Source organism: Molossus molossus, unplaced genomic scaffold (genome assembly GCF_014108415.1).
Source record: "Molossus molossus isolate mMolMol1 unplaced genomic scaffold, mMolMol1.p scaffold_m16_p_7, whole genome shotgun sequence".
Lineage (NCBI taxonomy): Eukaryota > Metazoa > Chordata > Mammalia > Chiroptera > Molossidae > Molossus > Molossus molossus.
In genome coordinates, this window is record NW_023425401.1 from 95,552,129 (window position 1) to 95,571,436 (window position 19,308).

Consider the following 19,308-nt stretch of genomic DNA (forward strand, 5'->3'; position numbering starts at 1 on the left):
CACAAGGGAGGCCCCAAGTTCCCCGTTTCACTGACCCTGAAAAATCACCGGCTACTCCCATCTCCCTGGGTCATGAGCAGCCTGGGGCTGATGATAAAATGGATATAGCTCTAGACCATCTACACTGGAATCATCTCAAGTTACAGTGGATTTGAAATGACAGGCTGGACACTAAAGTTTATGGGAATAATGTCCAGCGCTCCATGGAGCCTGATCACCAAGCCAGCGTTACACTTACTGGATGGTAGTCCGTCTCTATCGCCTCCTCTTAATTACTGTTACATTGTTTCTGTCATTGTTGGCACTTCTGACATTAAGTGGGTCAAGGGAGGAGAGAGTTAAAAACTGGTACCTGCAACATTTTGCATTTAAGGGCCCCGTGGGGGAGAAGAGGCTGAGACAATGTCTATAATACATTTAAAATAAGCATGGCCCTGGCCGGTTTGGCTCAGAGGTTAGAGCGTCGACCCACGGCCCAGAGAGTTCTGGGTTCTGTTCCCGCTGAGGGCACGCACCTCAGTTGCAGTTTGTCCCCAGCCCCAGTTGGCGTTGTGTGGGTGGCAACCACTCGATGTGTCTCTCTCACATCAATGTTTCTCTCTCTCTCTTTCCCCCTCTCTCCCTCCCGTTCTATCTGAAGATAAATGCAAAGGGTGAGGATTTAGAAAAATAAAATAAAATAAAAAATAAGCATGGACTGCCTTGGCTGGTTTGGATCAGTGGTTAGAGCATTGGCCTGCAGACCATAAAGTCTCGGGTTCGATTCCAGTCAAGGGCACGTACCTCAGTTGTGGTTCATCCCCGGACCTGGTCGGGTCATGCCTGAGGCAGCCAGTTGATGTGTCTCTCTCTGGATGTTTCTCTCTCTCCCTCCGGTGAGGGATTAAATATCCTCCGGTGAGGATTAAAAAAATAAATAAGTAAGCGTGGACCTAACCAGCACGTCTTGTCCAGACTGCCGCAGGTAACAGAGCATCAGCACCATGGTCTCCTGTTCTGGGGGTGTTCTAAACTGTGGGTCTCATTGACACAAACTGGCTACACGTCCTAGGAAGACGTTTCATAATGGACTCAGCCCTGCACTGAGTAAATCCCTGGGGCAAGTGACAGGATATATATAATTTTTTTTTTTCTTTTTGTTAATCCTCACCGAGGATTTTTTCCCCATTGATTTTAGAGTGGAAAGGAGGGCGGGGAAGTGGAGGAGAGAGAGAGAGAAAAACGTCAATGCAAGAGGGACACATTGAGTGGTTGTTTCCCAAATGACCCTGACTGGGGCCAGGATCAAACCTGCAACCAAGGTACATGCCCTTGGCCAAAATCGAACCCCTGACCCTTCAGTCCATGGGCCAATGTTCTAACTGTTGAGCCAAACTGGCCAGAGTCACATTTTTCTAATGAGAATCATATACTATTGGAAAAATACAAAGACTACAGAGAACTAAGTACAAACTTAGGTATTTTTCCCAGAAAATTTTAAAAATTCCATATACCTGGTTTGTCAATTAGGAACTGCAAATATAAGAAACCATGAAAGATAAGAAGTTGTAAATCTGTAACTGGTTTTACGGCTTCGGACGCTGGTGACAACGGAGAACCGAGCAGCCCGTGAGCAGTAGAGAACATGAGGGAGCGACCTGTCCCGAGCCAACAGCAGCAGAGACCAGAGCAAGAGCCCAGGGCTGAGCGCCTCAGACCACGGCCTTTGCACCCTACACCCTCTCAGGAGGTGGCCTTGAAAGGCAGAGAGGGTGAGGAAGGTCGAAACCCCCAGAAGAGGCAGGAGGAGGAGGTGCAGATGGGAGGGAGCGACTGAGGGGGGGAGAAACAGATGAAAACTGGAAGGTGTAGGGGAGCAGTGACGGAATGAATGAACCCACACTAACTCACTCTCTCAAAGTATTTGCTTTTCAGATATATTAACTCAAAACAGAATAATCCCTGGAAACTACTGCTACCCTTTCAATGGTTCAGCTGCTCTCAATCTTAAATCTGGAGAGAGCTCCTACGATTGAAACCAGGGAGAGGGAACTGTCCTGTGGGTTTCCGGCAAAAGCAATTACACCTGTGGGCTGGAAGTTACCGGACTAAGAGCCACCGGGAAACGCAGGACGTCTGGGGCTGGTTCGGTTCTAAGCAAAGCACCGCTTACAGCTGCTGTGGGGGCATCTTGTTGGTAGACCAGCAGGCCACAGCGTTAGGCTCGCAGCTGTCCACAGCTGCTACCAATGAGGACGAGTCGATACTTTTCTAAACCATCACGTTGGCGTTACCTTCAGAGAGAGGACTTTGTGCTGGTTGCGCCAGCTGTCTTCTAGTTCACCACACATCTGCTTAGTGTGGCAACACCTGACCAGCTTGCAAGATACTTGACTCGTCTCTGGCTTCCAGCCAAACCACTGTGGTTCAAGGTGTGTTCTGTGTAAGGGAGAAACTGACTGGAACGTGTGACTCCCACTCAAAAGGCACAACATTCTTCCCAAGCAGTGTTCCTCAAGTGAACAGTGACCTGGACAGAGTTGTGGTCAACAGGGAGGTCTCCAATGGTACAGAAAAGGGACCTTATCATTTCCCACAAAGTGCCTTCTTTCTCCCTTGCACCCACCACGTGTATCAGGGTGACAGATTAATAACCAGCGCTGGGAGATGTCCTGACACCTCCCTCCCCCTTCCCGATCTCATGGATCTAACCAGCTTTAACTGCCCGACTCCAGTGGTGCATTTCTCTGCCAGTCACAAGACTGACAGCCTGGGATGTGCCAAGTATTGGCTCTAAACTGCAAACGCAGGACAGGAGGGGATGCGTGAGTTAGCTGAGTCACAAGTCACCATGTAAACGTTTGTTTGTGTGTACCTACTACCTGGGTGCCACCCCGACAACGCCCCACTGTGCTGCTTCTCCAGTCACCAATGCGTCCTTCCTTCACACTTATACAAACCCAACTTATTTTGTACCATTAACCAAAACCTCAACACTTCGTTAACCAGTGGTCACAGAGCCTCTTAGCAGTTATGGCGGGAGAGTCAACAAACTCAGAATCAACACCAGGTCCTTGGGTGTATCCACAGGTGTCCTTGAGATGCCCTTCAAATAGCCAACTGAAGGATTTAGATAAAAGAGGCCATACTTCCGTGTACAGAGAGGTTGGTTGAAATTTTCCCAACATAAGCTATGTCCATTTCGACTTTCTCGAAGAGGTGTTTGGGCACGTAGATATTCTCTTCATGTGCCCAACTCCAAATCAGTTTACTGAATAATCACACAAACCAACACATCCTGGCCCCAACCAAATGTAAGTCTACACAGAAAGTTCTTCCACCCCAACCCCTTCAATAGTGGAGAAATCAGGGGCTAGTATGGTGAGGTGGTTTGATTAGGTCCCATGTGGGGAAGGAGGGGTCACAATCTGAACAACCAACTCCAGAGCCTATATTCTTAATTATTTTGCTAAAGTATTTCTCTCTGCCTGGCCAGTGTGGCTCAGTGGTTGAGCACTGACCCACGCACCAAGAGGATGCCGGTTCGATTCCCAGTCAGGGCACATGCCCAGGTTGTGGGCCCGATCCCCAGTGGGGGGCATGCAGGAGGCGGCCAATCAATGTTCTCTCTCATTGATGCTTCTCTCTTTCCCTCTCTCTAAAGTTAATAAAGAAACAAATGTAAAGTATTTCTCTCTGTAACAAAATAAAAATCTACATGACAGAAGATTTCGCCGACATCACAAAGCCTGGGCATCTCCTCCTCCCTCGAGTCCTGGAAAGCCTTTCTCCGTAGCTCAGGGTGAATGCTCATTTCCAGCTTTTCAAAACCTAGGGCTGAGTTACCTATCCTCTGGTTAAAAATAAAGCGAGTTATAATTAGCAAGTTTTTTTTTTTTTTTTTTATCCTCACCCGCGGACATTTTTCCATTTTTTGTTCAGGTAGAGCGGGAGGGAGAGAGAGGAACAGAGAGAGAGAAACATCGACGTGAAGGGACACATCGAGTGGCTGCCACCGGCACCACCGACCAGGGCTGGGGACAAACTGCAACCGAGGTACGTGCCCTTAGCGGGAACCGACGCTCTAACCGCTGAGCCAAACCGGCCAGGGCATAATTAGCAAGTTTTAATGAAACTGGAAAGAGGGAAAACACTCACGGTTGGTTGACTTTTAAAAAATAACCCTTTCATAAATTGCAGAATCGTAAGTTCGTAACCAAGGTTATTTAAGCTCATTCTTGCCGGAGGCAGCATGGCTCAAGTCACCCCAAAGAAAGGAAGGTGGAGCAGTCTGTGGAGGCCTCGCTGCCCCGCCCCGCCCCGCCCCGCCCCCGCCGAGGGGCACGTTCTGGGGGCGCGGGCCGGGCTGGGGCTCTGCGCGGAGCCGGCCCCTTCCCCAGGAAAGGTACAGCACAGACGCAGACTCCAACATGATCGACTCGACTCCCGTGAGCACGACCGCCCAACCCAGGGAGAGAAACACACGCGGCCCCGGCTACAGTGCCAGTCTTCGTCAGAAAATATATTTATTATTGATAGTGAGTGAAGTCAAGGTGTCAGTATTCATAACAGAGAAGCAGTTATACAAGCCAAGGCTGCCTTTTGTGATAAAAAATGCCTTATTTCACATGTAATCACAAACATTATTCCAGTAAAAGGGGGCCTTTCTCTCCGTTTTGTCTTCTTTACATGATCGCAATAAGGTAACAGGAGCAGCTCCCAGTCGAGGGGGGAAACGAAACCCAACACGCCGCAGTCTGGGCGATTCTGCCCAGCACTGCCGCCGCCGGGGGGTGCTCTGCCCACCCCCACTCGGATCCCCGCACCCGATCCCAGCCCACGCGCTCTGCTGGAGTGGAGGTTCACCACAGGATGGCTCGGTGAGGAGAGAAAGCTGACTAGAACGCACAAAAGGCGAGGGGCTGCCCTGCGCCTGCCTCACGGATGGGGTCTGGCAGGCAGCGGGTCTTTCTCGGCTGATGGCTGGCCTGGGCCTTGGCTTTGCAGATCGTTGGCCAAACTGCGATGTGCTTCTCTGTGGCGTCTTCTCTCTTTAAATAGGTTGCTTTCTTACTAGGGAAAAACGTTCCACCTCTGGAATTAACGTTGAAGGAGCTTTGCTTGTTGTAAAGTTGATTTTATCCTCCCTTCTCAATCATGCTCTGCAAGAGAAACAGAAGAGGTAAGTTTTACCACCAGCAGGAGGGGCCCAGAAACAGCAGCACCTCCTCAGCACTACTTGTCCTGTTAAAGGGCTCCGTCAAAGACGCATCAAGCAAGTCACATGCTTCCTGGTCTCGAAACATCCCTGCCTTTAATCTCCAATGACCCTCTCCCCGACATGGACCCTGAGGGGAGCGCGGCCTGGATGGGGCGGTGAGCGTACAGGCCGGCTCCTGCCCGGGGCATCAGGAGATGCAGGGAAGGAAGCATTTCTGTGGCCAGAGCTGGGCAGGGGGAGGTGGGGCGGAGGTTAACCCCAGGCTCTGAGAGGAAACCTCCCACTGAAGACAGGAATGGCTCCAGACAGGAGCTCGGCTCCCTCCCAGCCGAATGCACATGCTCTGGTTTTGTCATCTGGGCAGAGCTACACGGGTATCTGTCCCCAGACTGCAGAACGGCCCCTCCAATCTCTAGCATTTATTTCTGTGAGGGGTCGCTGACCTGTATCACCGCAGCAGGTTCAAGTGCGCAGCACAAAGGTCTCATTCACATACACTGTGAAATCCTCACACTAGGTTTAGTTAACATCCCTCATCTCAGAGAGATGCAACAAAAAGGACACATTTCTCCTTGCGATGAGAACTTGGAGCACCTCCTCTCTTAACAACTTCCCCGCATTCGCCAGTGTTGGCCTCCGTCTGTACCCGGTCCGTTTCATCCCAGCCCTGCTTCACCTTCGCGGAGGTGTGCCTTCCGACCACCTTCCCCCGCCCCCGGTAGGCACCTGTCTGATCGCCCTCTCTGAGTTCGGTCCGCTGCATTTGCTGGTTTAACATTCTACACGTAAGTGAAATCACGCGGTGTTTGTCTTTCTCTGCCTGCCTTGTTTCACTCAGTACAGTGCCCTCAAGGGCCATCCTTGTCACAAACAGTGGGATTTCCTTGCATTTTGTTTTTTAGAATATGTTTTTATTGATTCTTTTTTAGAGGGAGAGGAAAGGAGACAGATAGAAACATTGATGTAAAAAGAGAGACATCTATATCAGCTGCCTCCTGCACATTGGGGATCGAGCCTGCAACCCAGGCATGTGCCCTGACTGGGAATCGAACCAGGAACTCTCAGTCCATGGGATGACATTCAATCCACTGAGACACACTGGCCAGACCCTTGTGTGTTTTGTTTTTGTTTTTGTTTTTTTTAAATGGCTAAATATAATGCTGTTATACACACACACACACACAACTTCTTTATCCATCCACCCTTCGATGGACACCAAGGTTGTTTCCATGTCATGGCTACTGTAAATAATACCGCTGTGAACATGGACGGGCAGATACCTTCCTTAGTTTTTCATTTCTTTTGGATATGTACCTAGAAGTGAAATTGCTGGATCATATGGTAGTTCTATTTTTAATTTTTTTAAAAAACTACATACTACTTTTCACAGTGGCTGTACCAACTTCAATCCCACCAACAGTGCACAAGTGTTCCCTCTTCTCCAGTTAGGTCAGTATTTGTTATCCCTTGTCTCTTTGTTGATGGTTATTCCAATAGGCATGAGGTGCTAACCCACTGTGGTTTTAATTTTCAATTCCCTAATGACTAGTGATACTGAGCATCTTTTCACGTATCTGTTGGCCATTCATACATCTTTATTGAAAAAAAGGCTTTGCAGGTCCATCGCCCATTTATTAGATTTGTTTTTGCTATTGAGTCGTATGAATTCTTTATATGTTTTGAATATTAACTCTATCAAATATATATAGTTTGAAAATAGTTCTCCCCATTCTGTGTTGTCTTTCTTTACATCTTCATGATGGTTTCTTTTGCTGTGCAGAAGCTTTTCAGATTGATGTAGTCTCCCACTTAATGTATTGTTTTATTTTGTTACTTGTGTTTTAAGTGTGATTTCCAAAAAATCATTACCAAGACCCACATCAAGGGGCTTCTCCCCTGTTTTCTTCTAGGAGTGTCATGCTCTCAGGTCTACATTTAACTCTTTAACCCACTTCAGTTCATTTTTGTGAGCGGTGTACTTAAGATAGGAGTCTGGTTTCGTACTTTTACTGTGAATATCCAATTTTCCTAGCTCTGTTTATGGAAGAGACGGTCTTTTCTGCACTGAGCATTCTTGGCTCCCTGGCCATATGTTAGCTGACCATATTGGGTTTATTTCTGGGCCCTCAATTCTGGGCCCTCAATTCTGTTCCACGGGTCTATTTATCTGTTTTTATGCCAGTACCATACTGTTTGATTACTATAGCTTTGAGGTACAGCTTGAATCAGACAGTATAATGTCTCCTGCTTTGCTCTCCTTTCTCAGGATTGCTTTGGCTATTAGGAGCCTTTTGTGGTTCCTTGCAAACTTTAGATTTTTTTTTTTCTGTAGGGAATTCTGATAGGGACTGCACTGAATCTATAGGTGGCTTCTGGAAGTACTGACATATTAACAAATTTAATTCTTCCAATCCATGAACACAAGACAACTTTCCATTTACGTGTGTATTCTTCAATTTCTTTTAACCGTGTCTTACAGTTTTCAGAGTAGAGATCTTTTGTCTTCCTGGTGAAAATAAATGGATTCCTAAGTGTTTTACTTTTTGATACTATCATAAATGGGATTTTCTTTTTCAGAAAATTCACTGTTAGTGTGTAAAAAACATGACAGAGCTTTATATGTTAACTTTATATCCTGCACCTTGACTGAACTCAGTGATTAGTTCTAATGTGTTCCCATGAGTCCTTAGGATTTTCTCCACATAAAATCCGAGCCAGGAAGAACTCTTCATGTCAGATTGAAACTCTGGAGCCGGCTGGAGCAGGGCACACTTCCTCCAATCTTAGGAATCTCTAAAAAGGCAGAGAGGTCCTTTCCCGTTCGGTTTTGAAATTACTGAGGAAGAGGAGGCTGCCTCTAATCTGTCACGCCTCCTTCCTGCCACCCACACCCTTCCAGCCATGATTTCACACCCAGCTCTCAACTAAGCTCCCACAGGTACTGACCGCACAGGGCTAGGAGCCGGGGAAACCAACGCACATGCTCATGGAAACTGAGGCATGATACAGAGTCATAGCTTGTGGTTTTTAGGTATATTTGCTGAAAATTATTTTACTGAATCATACATACATACACACCATAAAATTCAAGAACAAAAGAATGGACAAAGGTGAATGTCCCTTCCTGTTTCCCAGGATGTCGCCTACTCTCCCAGAAAAGGAAGGTTCGAGGCGGTGATGTGGCTGGGGCCATCGGAAAGGCTCTTCTGTGACCTCTCACTATGAACAGAACGCAGACAGAAGGGCCAGGGGAAGGGTTGGGGACAGGCAGGCTAGGAGCCGTGCAGAGATTCAGAGGTGGGAACAAGCCCAGTGTGTACGCAGGGTGGAGGAAAGGCGGGCACTCCGGATACACAAAAAGGTGTAAGAGGGCCCAGGGCGAATGCCAAGCTGAGATACGCCCTGCTGGCTCAGAAGGTCCTTTCGGAAGGCTGTCCTGACACCCTTGGCATAATGGATCCAACAGGGGAGAGTCTGGAGGCAGACAGACCAGGGGAGAGGCAGATCAGAAGCCAAGCAAGGGTGAGGATGAGAAACAGGCAGAGCCATGAAAACCCAGGAAGAAAAAGAGACGGCGAGGTCTAAGGTGTGGTGGATCCCCGGTCACAGGGAGAACAGCGGTGTCACCAAGAGAAACAGGGAAGTGAGAGGAGACACACTGGGAACGAGGAAGATGACTTCGATTTGGGGCTTGTGAGTCTGGGATGACGGTGAAACATCCAAGATGGAAATGTCTGGAAGGAAGTGATAGGCTGGGCAAAGAGGTCAAAGGTCTTTAGAGATAAAAATTTAAGGGCAAAGGAAAATGAAATAAAGGGGCAGAGCAGAGAGAGTGGGAGGACAACAAGCGTGTTGGGTCACAGAAGTTCTGGATGATCAATTACCCTAAAGAGCGTACTTAAGTAGCAATGATTATAAGTTTTATGAGGTCTGCATACAGAAGAATCACTGGAAAAGCAGGCGAGCCAGTGCGGACAGCGCACAGAGACGGCCAGGAGGATGGCCGACGTGGGCGAGCGGTGCGGACAGCGCACAGAGACGGCCAGGAGGATGGCCGACGTGGTCGAGCAGGGCAGACAGCGCACAGAGACGGCCAGGAGGATGGCCGACGTGGGCGAGCGGTGCGGACAGCGCACAGACACGGCCAGGAGGATGGCCGACGTGGGCGAGCGGTGCGGACAGCGCACAGAGACGGTCAGGAGGATGGCCGACGTGGGCGAGCGGTGCGGACAGCGCACAGAGACGGCCAGGAGGATGGCCGACGTGGTCGAGCGGTGCGGACAGCGCACAGACACGGCCAGGAGGGTGGCCGACGTGGTCGAGCGGTGTGGACAGCGCACAGAGACGGCCAGGAGGATGGCCGACGTGGTCGAGCGGTGCGGACAGCGCACAGAGACGGCCAGGAGGGTGGCCGACGTGGTCGAGCGGTGCGGACAGCGCACAGAGACGGCCAGGAGGATGGCCGACGTGGTCGAGCGGTGTGGACAGCGCACAGACACGGCCAGGAGGATGCCGACCGGTCGAGGGTGCGGACAGCGCCAGAGACGGCCGAGTGGCGACGTGGTCGAGCGGTGTGACAGCGCACAGAGACGGCCAGGAGGATGGCCGACGCGGTCGAGCGGTGCGGACAGCGCACAGAGACGGCCAGGAGGATGGCCGACGTGGGCGAGCGGTGCGGACAGCGCACAGAGACGGCCAGGAGGATGGCCGACGTGGTCGAGAGGGGAGCGGATCAGAAAGGCCAGATGCATCCAGAGAAAACAGGAAGGATTCCGCACACCCAGCGAGGACACCAGCGCAGAGCTGCGATGCGGAACCACCACCTGACTGTGAGGCTTCTCTCAGTACCTCACGTAAGCTCTGCGTTTGTTGGAAAAATTTAAAAAGTGAGCACCTATCATGAAGAATCAGACCGGGCAATGCCACAGTGTAACAGCAGTTCATCCCCCCCGTGGCGTATCTGCGTGCAAGTCCCTCTCACCACCCGGACTGGAAACGATGAAGTCCAAGTATACAGACACCCTCTCCGCAACACTGGTTATTAATGCAAAACAGAAGTCAGTATGAAGTGCGTCTACACTCAACCCATCTAAAGACATTTAGTTATTAATAAAAACGATCACTTTATGAGTGAAGCCATTTTGGGAGTTAGATACTCTATTCTTCAACATCCCAGTGGGAACTTGAAGCTGTTATGTGCCTGGTCAAGATTACATGGCTGTGCCTCGCTCTATGGTTTGGATCTTACCGTTAGAGCGACAGCCATGTGCCCATTGACAAGAGAAAAAATTTTGATTTGCCCTAAATTCTATCACAGCCTGCTGGAAGGGAGAGCAATCCGAGTGTTTTCATCAGGTCATAGCCTTGGGCCAGCCAACAAAGTACCGCCCACGTTCCGAGAGTAGATGAGGCTTTGAAATGACCTCCGCAGCGATCACCAGACACCAGCGTCCTGCAGTATGTGAACTTCCAGGACTGTAGACATTTCTTCTCCACGGGCTGCGCACTGTTCCCCTTCATCTCCTTCCGTCCACCTGCTCTGTAGTCAATGTAACTTTTTTCAAGACGAATTATACCTTTCTTGCCCCAAATATCATGTACATATAAAGAGCCCATCAACTCCACGATGGCGGCCTTGTTTGGTCTTTTCCATTCAGCCCTGTGGCTTGGACGTCATCATGCTCCAGGACCAGGTCCTTTTCTGGCTAGCATCTGGCTCAATAAACTCTTTTAGTAAAGCTTTTGGCCGTGAAAGTTTATTTAACACAATGTACCTCTTAACAATTGTTGCAAAATAATCTTCAGTGACTCCAACATAATTAAGCAGTATTTCGCATTATCCTAGAGTCTATAGGATCTTTTTACTATTCTTCCCCCTGCAACCCCAACCAAATTCAGGAGGGTAATTTTTCAGCCAGCTCAGGTAGTGATAAGAATGTCAGACTCTCTTTAAAAGAGACAAGCTGGGACCAGCCTGGTGTGATCAATGGGCCAATCTGACAAAAAGACACTAAAAGAACACTTTTGGAAAAATATAAGCCACAGAGAAGCAACCACATTCATAAAATACCCTGACGTATGCGTTAAAGTTCAGCTGACTCACAGCAGCTCCCTGAAGAGAGGAGGACAAACCTGTGTGATCCAGGGCTGGTCTGCACACATGCTATGTTTTCAAGCTGCAGTCAGTTGCCACCAAAGGGTGGCAGAGGGGTACCAAACGCCTCCCTTCTGTCACAGACATTAACAAATACAAGGTCAAGTTGAATTTTTAAAAAGATGAACTGGTAAAACATTCTGCATTGTTACTGTATCGCAGCTCTGCAATAAAACCTGCAAACACCCGGACCCAAGGGCTTCTGGGTGAAGGGACCCCGAGGCCTGGTAGGGTCTGTGTCATTTAGCGTCCACCTTACACATTCTCCTGCAATCTCTGCATGGGTTCTGTTCTGTAGCAGCTGCTGTTGGGCTGAATTTCAACACCGCATAAATTTAACGCCGCATAAATTAACATAGGAAATTCCCTGAAGAATCGGGGAGAATATGTGCAAGTTATAAAAAATTGCCTCCTTCATTTGAGGAACTGCTAAGACTTAATCTTAATGTTGAGAAAGAAGTGCCTTGCCTTCGCTCATCAGTCATGGCTTGGGGGCCTGCGGAGCCCCTTTTATACACAGCTGGGGAACTCACCAAAAGGAGGCAAGGACTCGGCATCAACAGTCTCTCTGCCTCCAGCCAGCCAGGAGGGGATGCTGGCCGCTCCCACCCACTGTCGCACAGGAGCAGGGCCCTGGAGACCAGAGATGGGGGGCCACTTCCGTTTATTAAAGTGAGCTGAAACTGTTTTCCTGAAATACCTCTGTCACACGTCATCCGTCGACTGGTTCTGAACGACAGCTTCCTCGAGGGCCAGCTATCGGCAGTGTGTCAGCTGCTGGCTGCTGCACTGTCAGGAGGAGCTGTGGCCCCTGGATGGTCAACAATCACCAGGAAGAGAAGGAAACTAGGTTTCCTTTTCTATGAGAGACACCACGCAGTCTCTGGCTGAGCTCCCCCAGCGTCTCGCCAAGATTTCCAAAGCCCGAACGAAGCGGGGATGGAAGCGGACGGTTTCCAGGGGAAAGGGTCAAGGGGGACCAGAGGGGACGTGTCCTGGGTGTGCCTGAGTCTCACGGAGGAGAGACACGGAGGTGCTGGACGGAATGGAGCTGTGATGAGGAATAGCGAGCGGTAAAGACAGAAGGAGAAGACGGTGAGATAGAAGCAAAGGGAATCGATAAATTCAATTTAGGAGAAGCACCAAGCAAGCTCTGCCGGCGCGGCAAGTGCGGCTCCGACCACCTGAAGATCCGATTAGCGAGCTCATTTTGTTTTCAGCATCGGCCTGTCCCCCGAGCAAGGGCTGTTATCCACTCTTCCCGCTCTGGAGGACACACAACTTGACTTTTTCATGCCTGGCTCTTGTTCCATATCTTCCATGACAAACGCTCTGCATGAAATTCAAACGGAGTTCCCGTAGCCAACTGTTTCCACAACTCGCTGAGACCCAGTCACAACAGCAAGGGACGCGGCCTGATGGCGGAGGACAAGCGCTACTAAAGGAGTGCCTGTTCAGGAAGATCAGAGTCTATTACCATGTACTCTTTCTTCTATTAAACCCTGATTTTAAAAAAAGGGAGGGTAATGAAGCAACAGTTCCTCTCAGAACGTGGTTTAGAAAATGAGTCCTCTGATGGAAGGGGCTGGCGTCATAATTTCACATTTGGGATTAGTTTGCTTTGATGTGGCTCCAAATTTGAAGGGCAGGGCCCCTGGGGGTCAGGAAACCTATCTGGAATATCCTTGTCATCCCAGGAGCGAGCTGCTGGCTGGCCGACCGATAAACGCCACCAGGAGCCGAGGATAATGAAGCCTTCGAACACAGCAAGAACGCACGCCTACAGGTCCTCCCGAGGGCCGGCCTCCTGGACGGGTCTGTGTGTTCCATGAGGGTGGGCGTCTGTGCACAGCTATGCGCCTGCACAAGGACGGGGTCCCTGACCTGGCTCAGCGACCGAGAACAGGCAGAGGGGGCTGGCCAGGGCCAGTGATGCCTTGGCTGGGCGCCTCTCCTCCCTCCGGCCCATAAAAACTGGGTGAGGCTCCTCAACCAGGGGCACTATCATTTCCAGGGGCTCCTGCCTTCCGTCCAAGACATTCCGTCTCAGGCCGAACTAGGAACCCGTCCCTAGGATCAGTCCGATTAGACCTCTGCCCAACAGCTTAGACCCAGAAGAGAGGTCAGGCCACTCCTCATGTCCCGCAAGAGAGGAAACAGACGGCAGGCCCTCCAAAAGGCCCATGAGCGCCGGCGCTCTGTGCAATCACTGGGGGAATTTGCTCCAAGTTGCGCGTCCCCGTCTGTCCTCAGAGCTCTTGAATCACCATCCCCAGGGATGGGGCCAGGCATGTACATTTCAAATAAACTCCCGGAGGTTCTGAGGCTCACCCACATTTGAGATCTGATACTGCAGGGAAGAGCGCACTGGGTCTGGTCTGGATCTGCGCCATCTGCAGAGCGCGGAGACTCCCCAGGTGCTAACTTTTCCAAGTGAAAAGATGCGGTTAGGTTACATGATCTAAGGTCTGTCTAGTTCCAACAGCCTAGTCTGTCAAATCATTTGCATGTAATTTATAGTTTGTCTGAAAAGATGATAAAACGCAGCCTGCTCTGGCACCAGGTTTTTCTTTCAAGAATTCCGATTTCTAGAGATAGCTATCACTGTGTTTCCAGGCCCTCTTCATACTCAGACAATGGGGCACATTTCAGCCCTGGTCTAACACAGCCTGAGTCACAGAGCTCAGAGCTCCACCCTGAAGGAGGCTGGTCTGCACGCACCATCCTGAGGTTGTCTGCATGGGGCGCAACACCCTGAGGTTGTCTGCACGCACCACCCTGAGGCTGTCTGCACGCACCATCCTGAGGTTGTCTGCATGGGGCACACTGCCCTGAGGCTGTCTGCACGCACTATCCTGAGGTTGTCTGCACACACTGCCTTGAGGCTGTCTGCACGCACCATCCTGAGGTTGTCTGCATGGGGCGCACCACCCTGACGTCATCTGCACGCACCATCCTAAGGTTGTCTGCATGGGGTGCACCACCCTGAGGCTGTCTGCACGCACCACCCCGAGGCTGTCTGCACAGGCCTGGCCCACCAGAGACTGGTAGCGCACTAGCAAGCCCTTTCTCCGCTCCCTCTCCTTTCATAAATAAAACTGGGGAACAGTTGGGCCCATTATTGACTTCCCACCTCCCCCTTCCTTCCATAGTCTCCTGTAAGGCAGGTAAACCAAGATTGAATGAAAATCAGGTTTTAAAGGTAATAACAGGTAATTCAATCTTGGGGAGTTTTTAGAAAGTTATGAGGTTAAGCATATACGAGAAATAAAACATGTAGAAGTCTATCAATCAATATTCGCCCTACATTTTTAAATGTCGTATCTCATCCAGCTGGCCAGTAGCTTTTAAGTATTAGAAATAATAATTATAGCAATTCAATCTCTCTTTATCCCTGTGAAGAACACATAATTTAATATACTGGAAGTAACAGTCTAAATGTCAACCCTTGAGGAATTGTTTAAGAATAGCCAAAGAAAGATTGATGTAAATAAGTGGATGAATAAGAAAAGTAAGGCTAAGGAATATCCGGAAATTTTCCTATCATTAAAATCTATTAGTCTCCAGAACACTGCCCCGAGGGAACCAGTAAAAGCCCAACCTTATGAGCCATTTGAAAGTGGATTTGCTGGTGGATATTCCGAGGGGAAAACTCAGGCACTGCGCCGGAAATGGATAGTGCAACCTGATGGGATGTTGTCATGTTCAGTATTTCCTATGTTAGCATGTACAGCTCATTCTCTGGACTTCACAAGGAAACATAAGAAGGGGTGCTGACCAGTCAGAACTGCTGCAACAGACGGTCAAGACCACATACACTGCCAAGGTCTCTTCTAACAGTGGGCGAGCTGGGGACACCAGGCAGATGAACCTCGCAAGGAGAAGGGAATGCGGCACTAGCGGGGAAGTCACTGCACAGGAACTGCTGATACAATGCCCCGGGGCTATTTCGGCGAGATCACACCGGCCTTTGTGATCCCACTGCCCTCCCGGTCACCCTCGGTCTCCAGTGCCAACTACTTCATTTGATCTTCACGGTTCCTCCTTCTGATTCATGATTAGCATACACATTTCCCCTCATTGCCTTATTTCTGTAACCGTGGATGATGGATGTGCCTTCGCACACACCACTCACAAACCAAACACTATTTTTACATTTTTTGTTTCTATGGCGAGACATATTTTGGTCTAAATTTACCATCATGACTTCCCTGGGTTTCAATTTTCTCAGCTGTAAAAAGATGAGAATAGCCCTGGCCGGTTTGGCTCAGCGGTTGGAGCGTCGGCCTGCGGTACAGAGAGACCCGGGTTTGGTTCCCGCTAAGGGCACGTACCTCGGTTGCAGTTTGTCCCCGGCCCTGGTTGGTCGTGCGGGTGGCAGCCACTCGATGTGTCCCTTCACATCGATGTTTCTCTCTCTCTCTCTTCCTCTCTCTCCCTCCCGCTCTATCTGAACAAAAAATGTCCTCGGGTGAGGATTAAAAAAAAAAAAAAAAAGATGAGAATAAAATGATCTCTATTTACATCTCAGGTTGTCATAAAGACAAGTAAGAGACCCTGGCCAGCATGGCTCAGTTGGCTGGGTGTCACCCCATGCATGGAAGGATTGCCAGTTCAGTTCTTGGGTCATGGCACCTGCCCAGGTTACAGGTTCGATCCCCGATGGAGGCACATGTGGGAGGCAACTGATTGATGTTTCTCTCTCTCTCCCTCACTTCCTCTCTAAAATCAGGAAAACATATCCTTGGGTGAGGAGAAAACAAACAAACAAAACACAAGTGAAAAAACAGATATAAAATCACCTTGAAGTCTAAAGCACTACAGAAAGAAATACAAGGTTATTAATATTTCTTGGTTCTTGCCCACTTCAGTGTTGTCCATTTTAGGATAAAAACATTTTGTGGACATATATCTTTTTAATATTACCAGTGTTATACACTTCTTAATATTCGGATGTAAGAGCTGTCAAAACTATAGTACCTGAAACATATCTGCTGAAAACAGTATTAAATTATTTTAGATGGGCCCGGCCAGTGTGGCTCAGTGGTTGGGCGTTGACCTATGGACCAGGAGGTCGCCGATTTGATTCGTGGTCAGGACACATGCCCAGGTTGTAGGCCTAATCCCCAGTGAGGGGCAGGCAGGAGGCGGCCAATCGATGTTCTCTCTCATCGATGTTTCTATCTCTCTCTCCCTCTCCCTTCCTCTCTCTCTAAAATCAATAAAGGGGAAAAAATTTTTTTAAATTATTGCAGACGGGGTGGGTGGGGGGGTTCTTTTAAAATCACTACTAATAATCTGATGCTTTGTCCGACCCATTTAGTTGGTTTTTCAACATGAAATATACAACTAAGAAAAAAAAATAAGATTTATTGAATACTTTATATAAATGTGATCCTCACAACATTGGAGGTAACATCGCCCCAATTCATACTTGAGAAAAGTCAAGGCCCAAGGTCAGAGAGCTGGTAAAAGACACAGCGTGGAGACAACTCAGATCTGCCCAATCCGGGCTACCAACTGCACCACGTGGCACACTGGCTTCTGCCACAGGCTGTTTTTTTCTACAAATGCCCGTCACTGATCTCCCGGGGCTACGTGCAGATGATTCAGCACGACCCCGACAGGCAGGACGGGGCCAGTTCCCCAGGCGCCCTTGTGGAGGCCACTTCAGTGCTGTCACAGATCACACCAGAGGATGGGCACCTGCGTTTCATACCAGCACTGAAGCACCCCCTTGACCACACCTGCACTGGCTACCCACCTCTGCCTCGGTACGGCACTGACATCAAGTCAGAAGAACCCATGCGCCAGCGTACAGGCCCCAAGTGCTCCGTTATTATTAATATTGAATGCTGGGCTTGTTAAGAGCACATCAGAAGTTGCTTCTGCAAATAAAATGTACTAACATCAATATCAGCATTCTTTCTACTGAAGAACTTTAAAGAAAAAAATCCCTGGCGTACTACTAGGAGTTATACAACTGCCACTATGAGCAAGAAACAGAAAAAAGCCTCAAGCCATCAGGCTTTTAATAGATCTGGATTACAGTGGCCCCCCCCTCATCTGCAGTATGTTCCAGCATCTCCAGTGGATGCCGAGACCACAGACAGTACTGAGCTCTAAATACTGTACTGTTCTTTCCTGTACAGACACACATACTTGTGATATAACTTAATTTAAAATTAGACACAGTAAGAGATGAACAACAATAACTAACAATAAAACAGAACAATTATAGCAATACACTGTAACAAAAGGCATGTGAACGCGGCCTCTCTCAGAATACCCGCCTGTACTGTACTGTACTGTACACTGGACCAAGGGACGACTCACAGCCCAGGAGAATGGAGTAGGACGGCCCAAAGTTCCATCGCGCTGCTCAGAACAACATACAAGTTAAAAGTTAAGGACTGTTCACTTCTGGAATTTACCACCCAGTATTTTCAGACCGCGGCTGACGACGCGTGTCTGACACCGTGGACAGCGAAGCCGCGGATGAGGAGGCCTGCGCATTGCTGTCCAGCTGCGCGGATGAGGCCAACCCTCCCATCAGACAGAACGCTAGGAACGTGCACCAAGTGTATCACTGGAACCACAGAGAACCAGACTGCAGAAAGGCATGCTGTGTGACTCAAACACGAGAGTTAGTTGGGCTAGAAGGTCAAGTCTGGGGAGTTTAGCAGCAGAAAGAATCATGGTTTCCAACAATTTCTGTCTCTCAGAACAACCTACATCCAACTGTTAAATCAGTTAAATGATACGCAATTATGTGACCTGCCAGAACTAATAACTTGCTTCAGAGTTTGTCATTAGCTTTCTAAAGAACATAAACGAGAGAAAATACATGTCCTATGAACATCGTATTATTCCGATAATGAAGGGTCCAGAGAAGAACAAGGCTATAGTATCAAAAGGTGACAAAAACTCTGTCCTGCCCAAGTGAGTGGGCTGTACCAATGGGTAGAAAATGGAATGGTAGGCTTTGGTGTTAGTTTCTGTGTGTCTTCATGGTTTAAACCAGGCTCCCTGAACGACCACTTGCTGCTGTGGACCCAAAGCTGCTGGCCCCTTAACTTGTATCTTCCCTCTTTACTGGCTTCGAGTACAGTGATACCTCGGTTCTCGAACATAATTCGTTCCAGGAGGACGGTCGAGAACCAAACTGTTCGAGAACCGAAGCAATGAAACCCAATAGGAAGCCCTGGCCAGTTTGGCTCAGCGGTTAGAGCGTCGGCCTGCGGTCCGGAGAGACCCGGGTTCGGTTCCCGCTAAGGGCACGTACTTCGGTTGCAGTTTGTCCCCGGCCCTGGTTGGTCGTGCGGGTGGCAGCCACTCGATGTGTCCCTTCACGTCGATGTTTCTCTCTCTCTCTCTCTCCCTCCCACTCTATCTATACAAAAAATGGAAAAATATCCTCGGGTGAGGATAAAAAAAAAAGAAACCCAATAGGAAATAATGGAAACTGGATTAATTCGTTCCAAGCCCCAGAAAATGCCTATTTACTGGCCTAATTTGTATATAATATGTAGAAAAACATAAGTCTCAACAAGAAATAAAAGTGTACAGTATGTCTAAGGGTTAAATTCAGTGTAAAGCGTGACTCTCTCCACAAAGCGTGACTCTCTCTCTGCACTCACACTGATGCCGCAAGCAAGGCGCGCTGGGCCGAATGAACGCCATTCGGCTCAACTCGGCTCATCTCGGAAGTTCGAGTTCCAAATATTTGTTCGGATTCCAAGACAAAAGTTTCTCGAATCTCCTGGTCGAATACCGATTTGGTAGAAAGTCAAGGCGTTCGAGAACCGAGGTATCACTGTATTGGCCCAGAAATAGGGAACAATGACTGTGGAGACACAATTATGATAGAGTAGAGGACAAAAGTTCAGGACAACTGGGGAAAGCACTATTTTAGTAAGAATCTTTTTCTTTCTGAAAGTAATGAATTGAATAC

General features: G+C 49.0%; 1 protein-coding gene across 2 annotated transcripts in view; it reads right to left on the reverse strand.

Annotated features, from left to right (window-relative positions):
- Positions 1 to 4,485: 4,485 nt before the first annotated feature.
- The window catches only part of CHCHD3 (coiled-coil-helix-coiled-coil-helix domain containing 3), a 306,949-nt gene continuing 292,126 nt past the window's right edge, over positions 4,486 to 19,308 (reverse strand). For both annotated transcript variants that reach the window (XM_036246997.1, XM_036246996.1), the window contains one exon: positions 4,486 to 5,141. In XM_036246997.1, the coding sequence (XP_036102890.1) occupies positions 5,118 to 5,141 (24 nt within the window). In that variant the 3' untranslated portion in view covers positions 4,486 to 5,117. The remainder of the gene's footprint in view (positions 5,142 to 19,308) is intronic.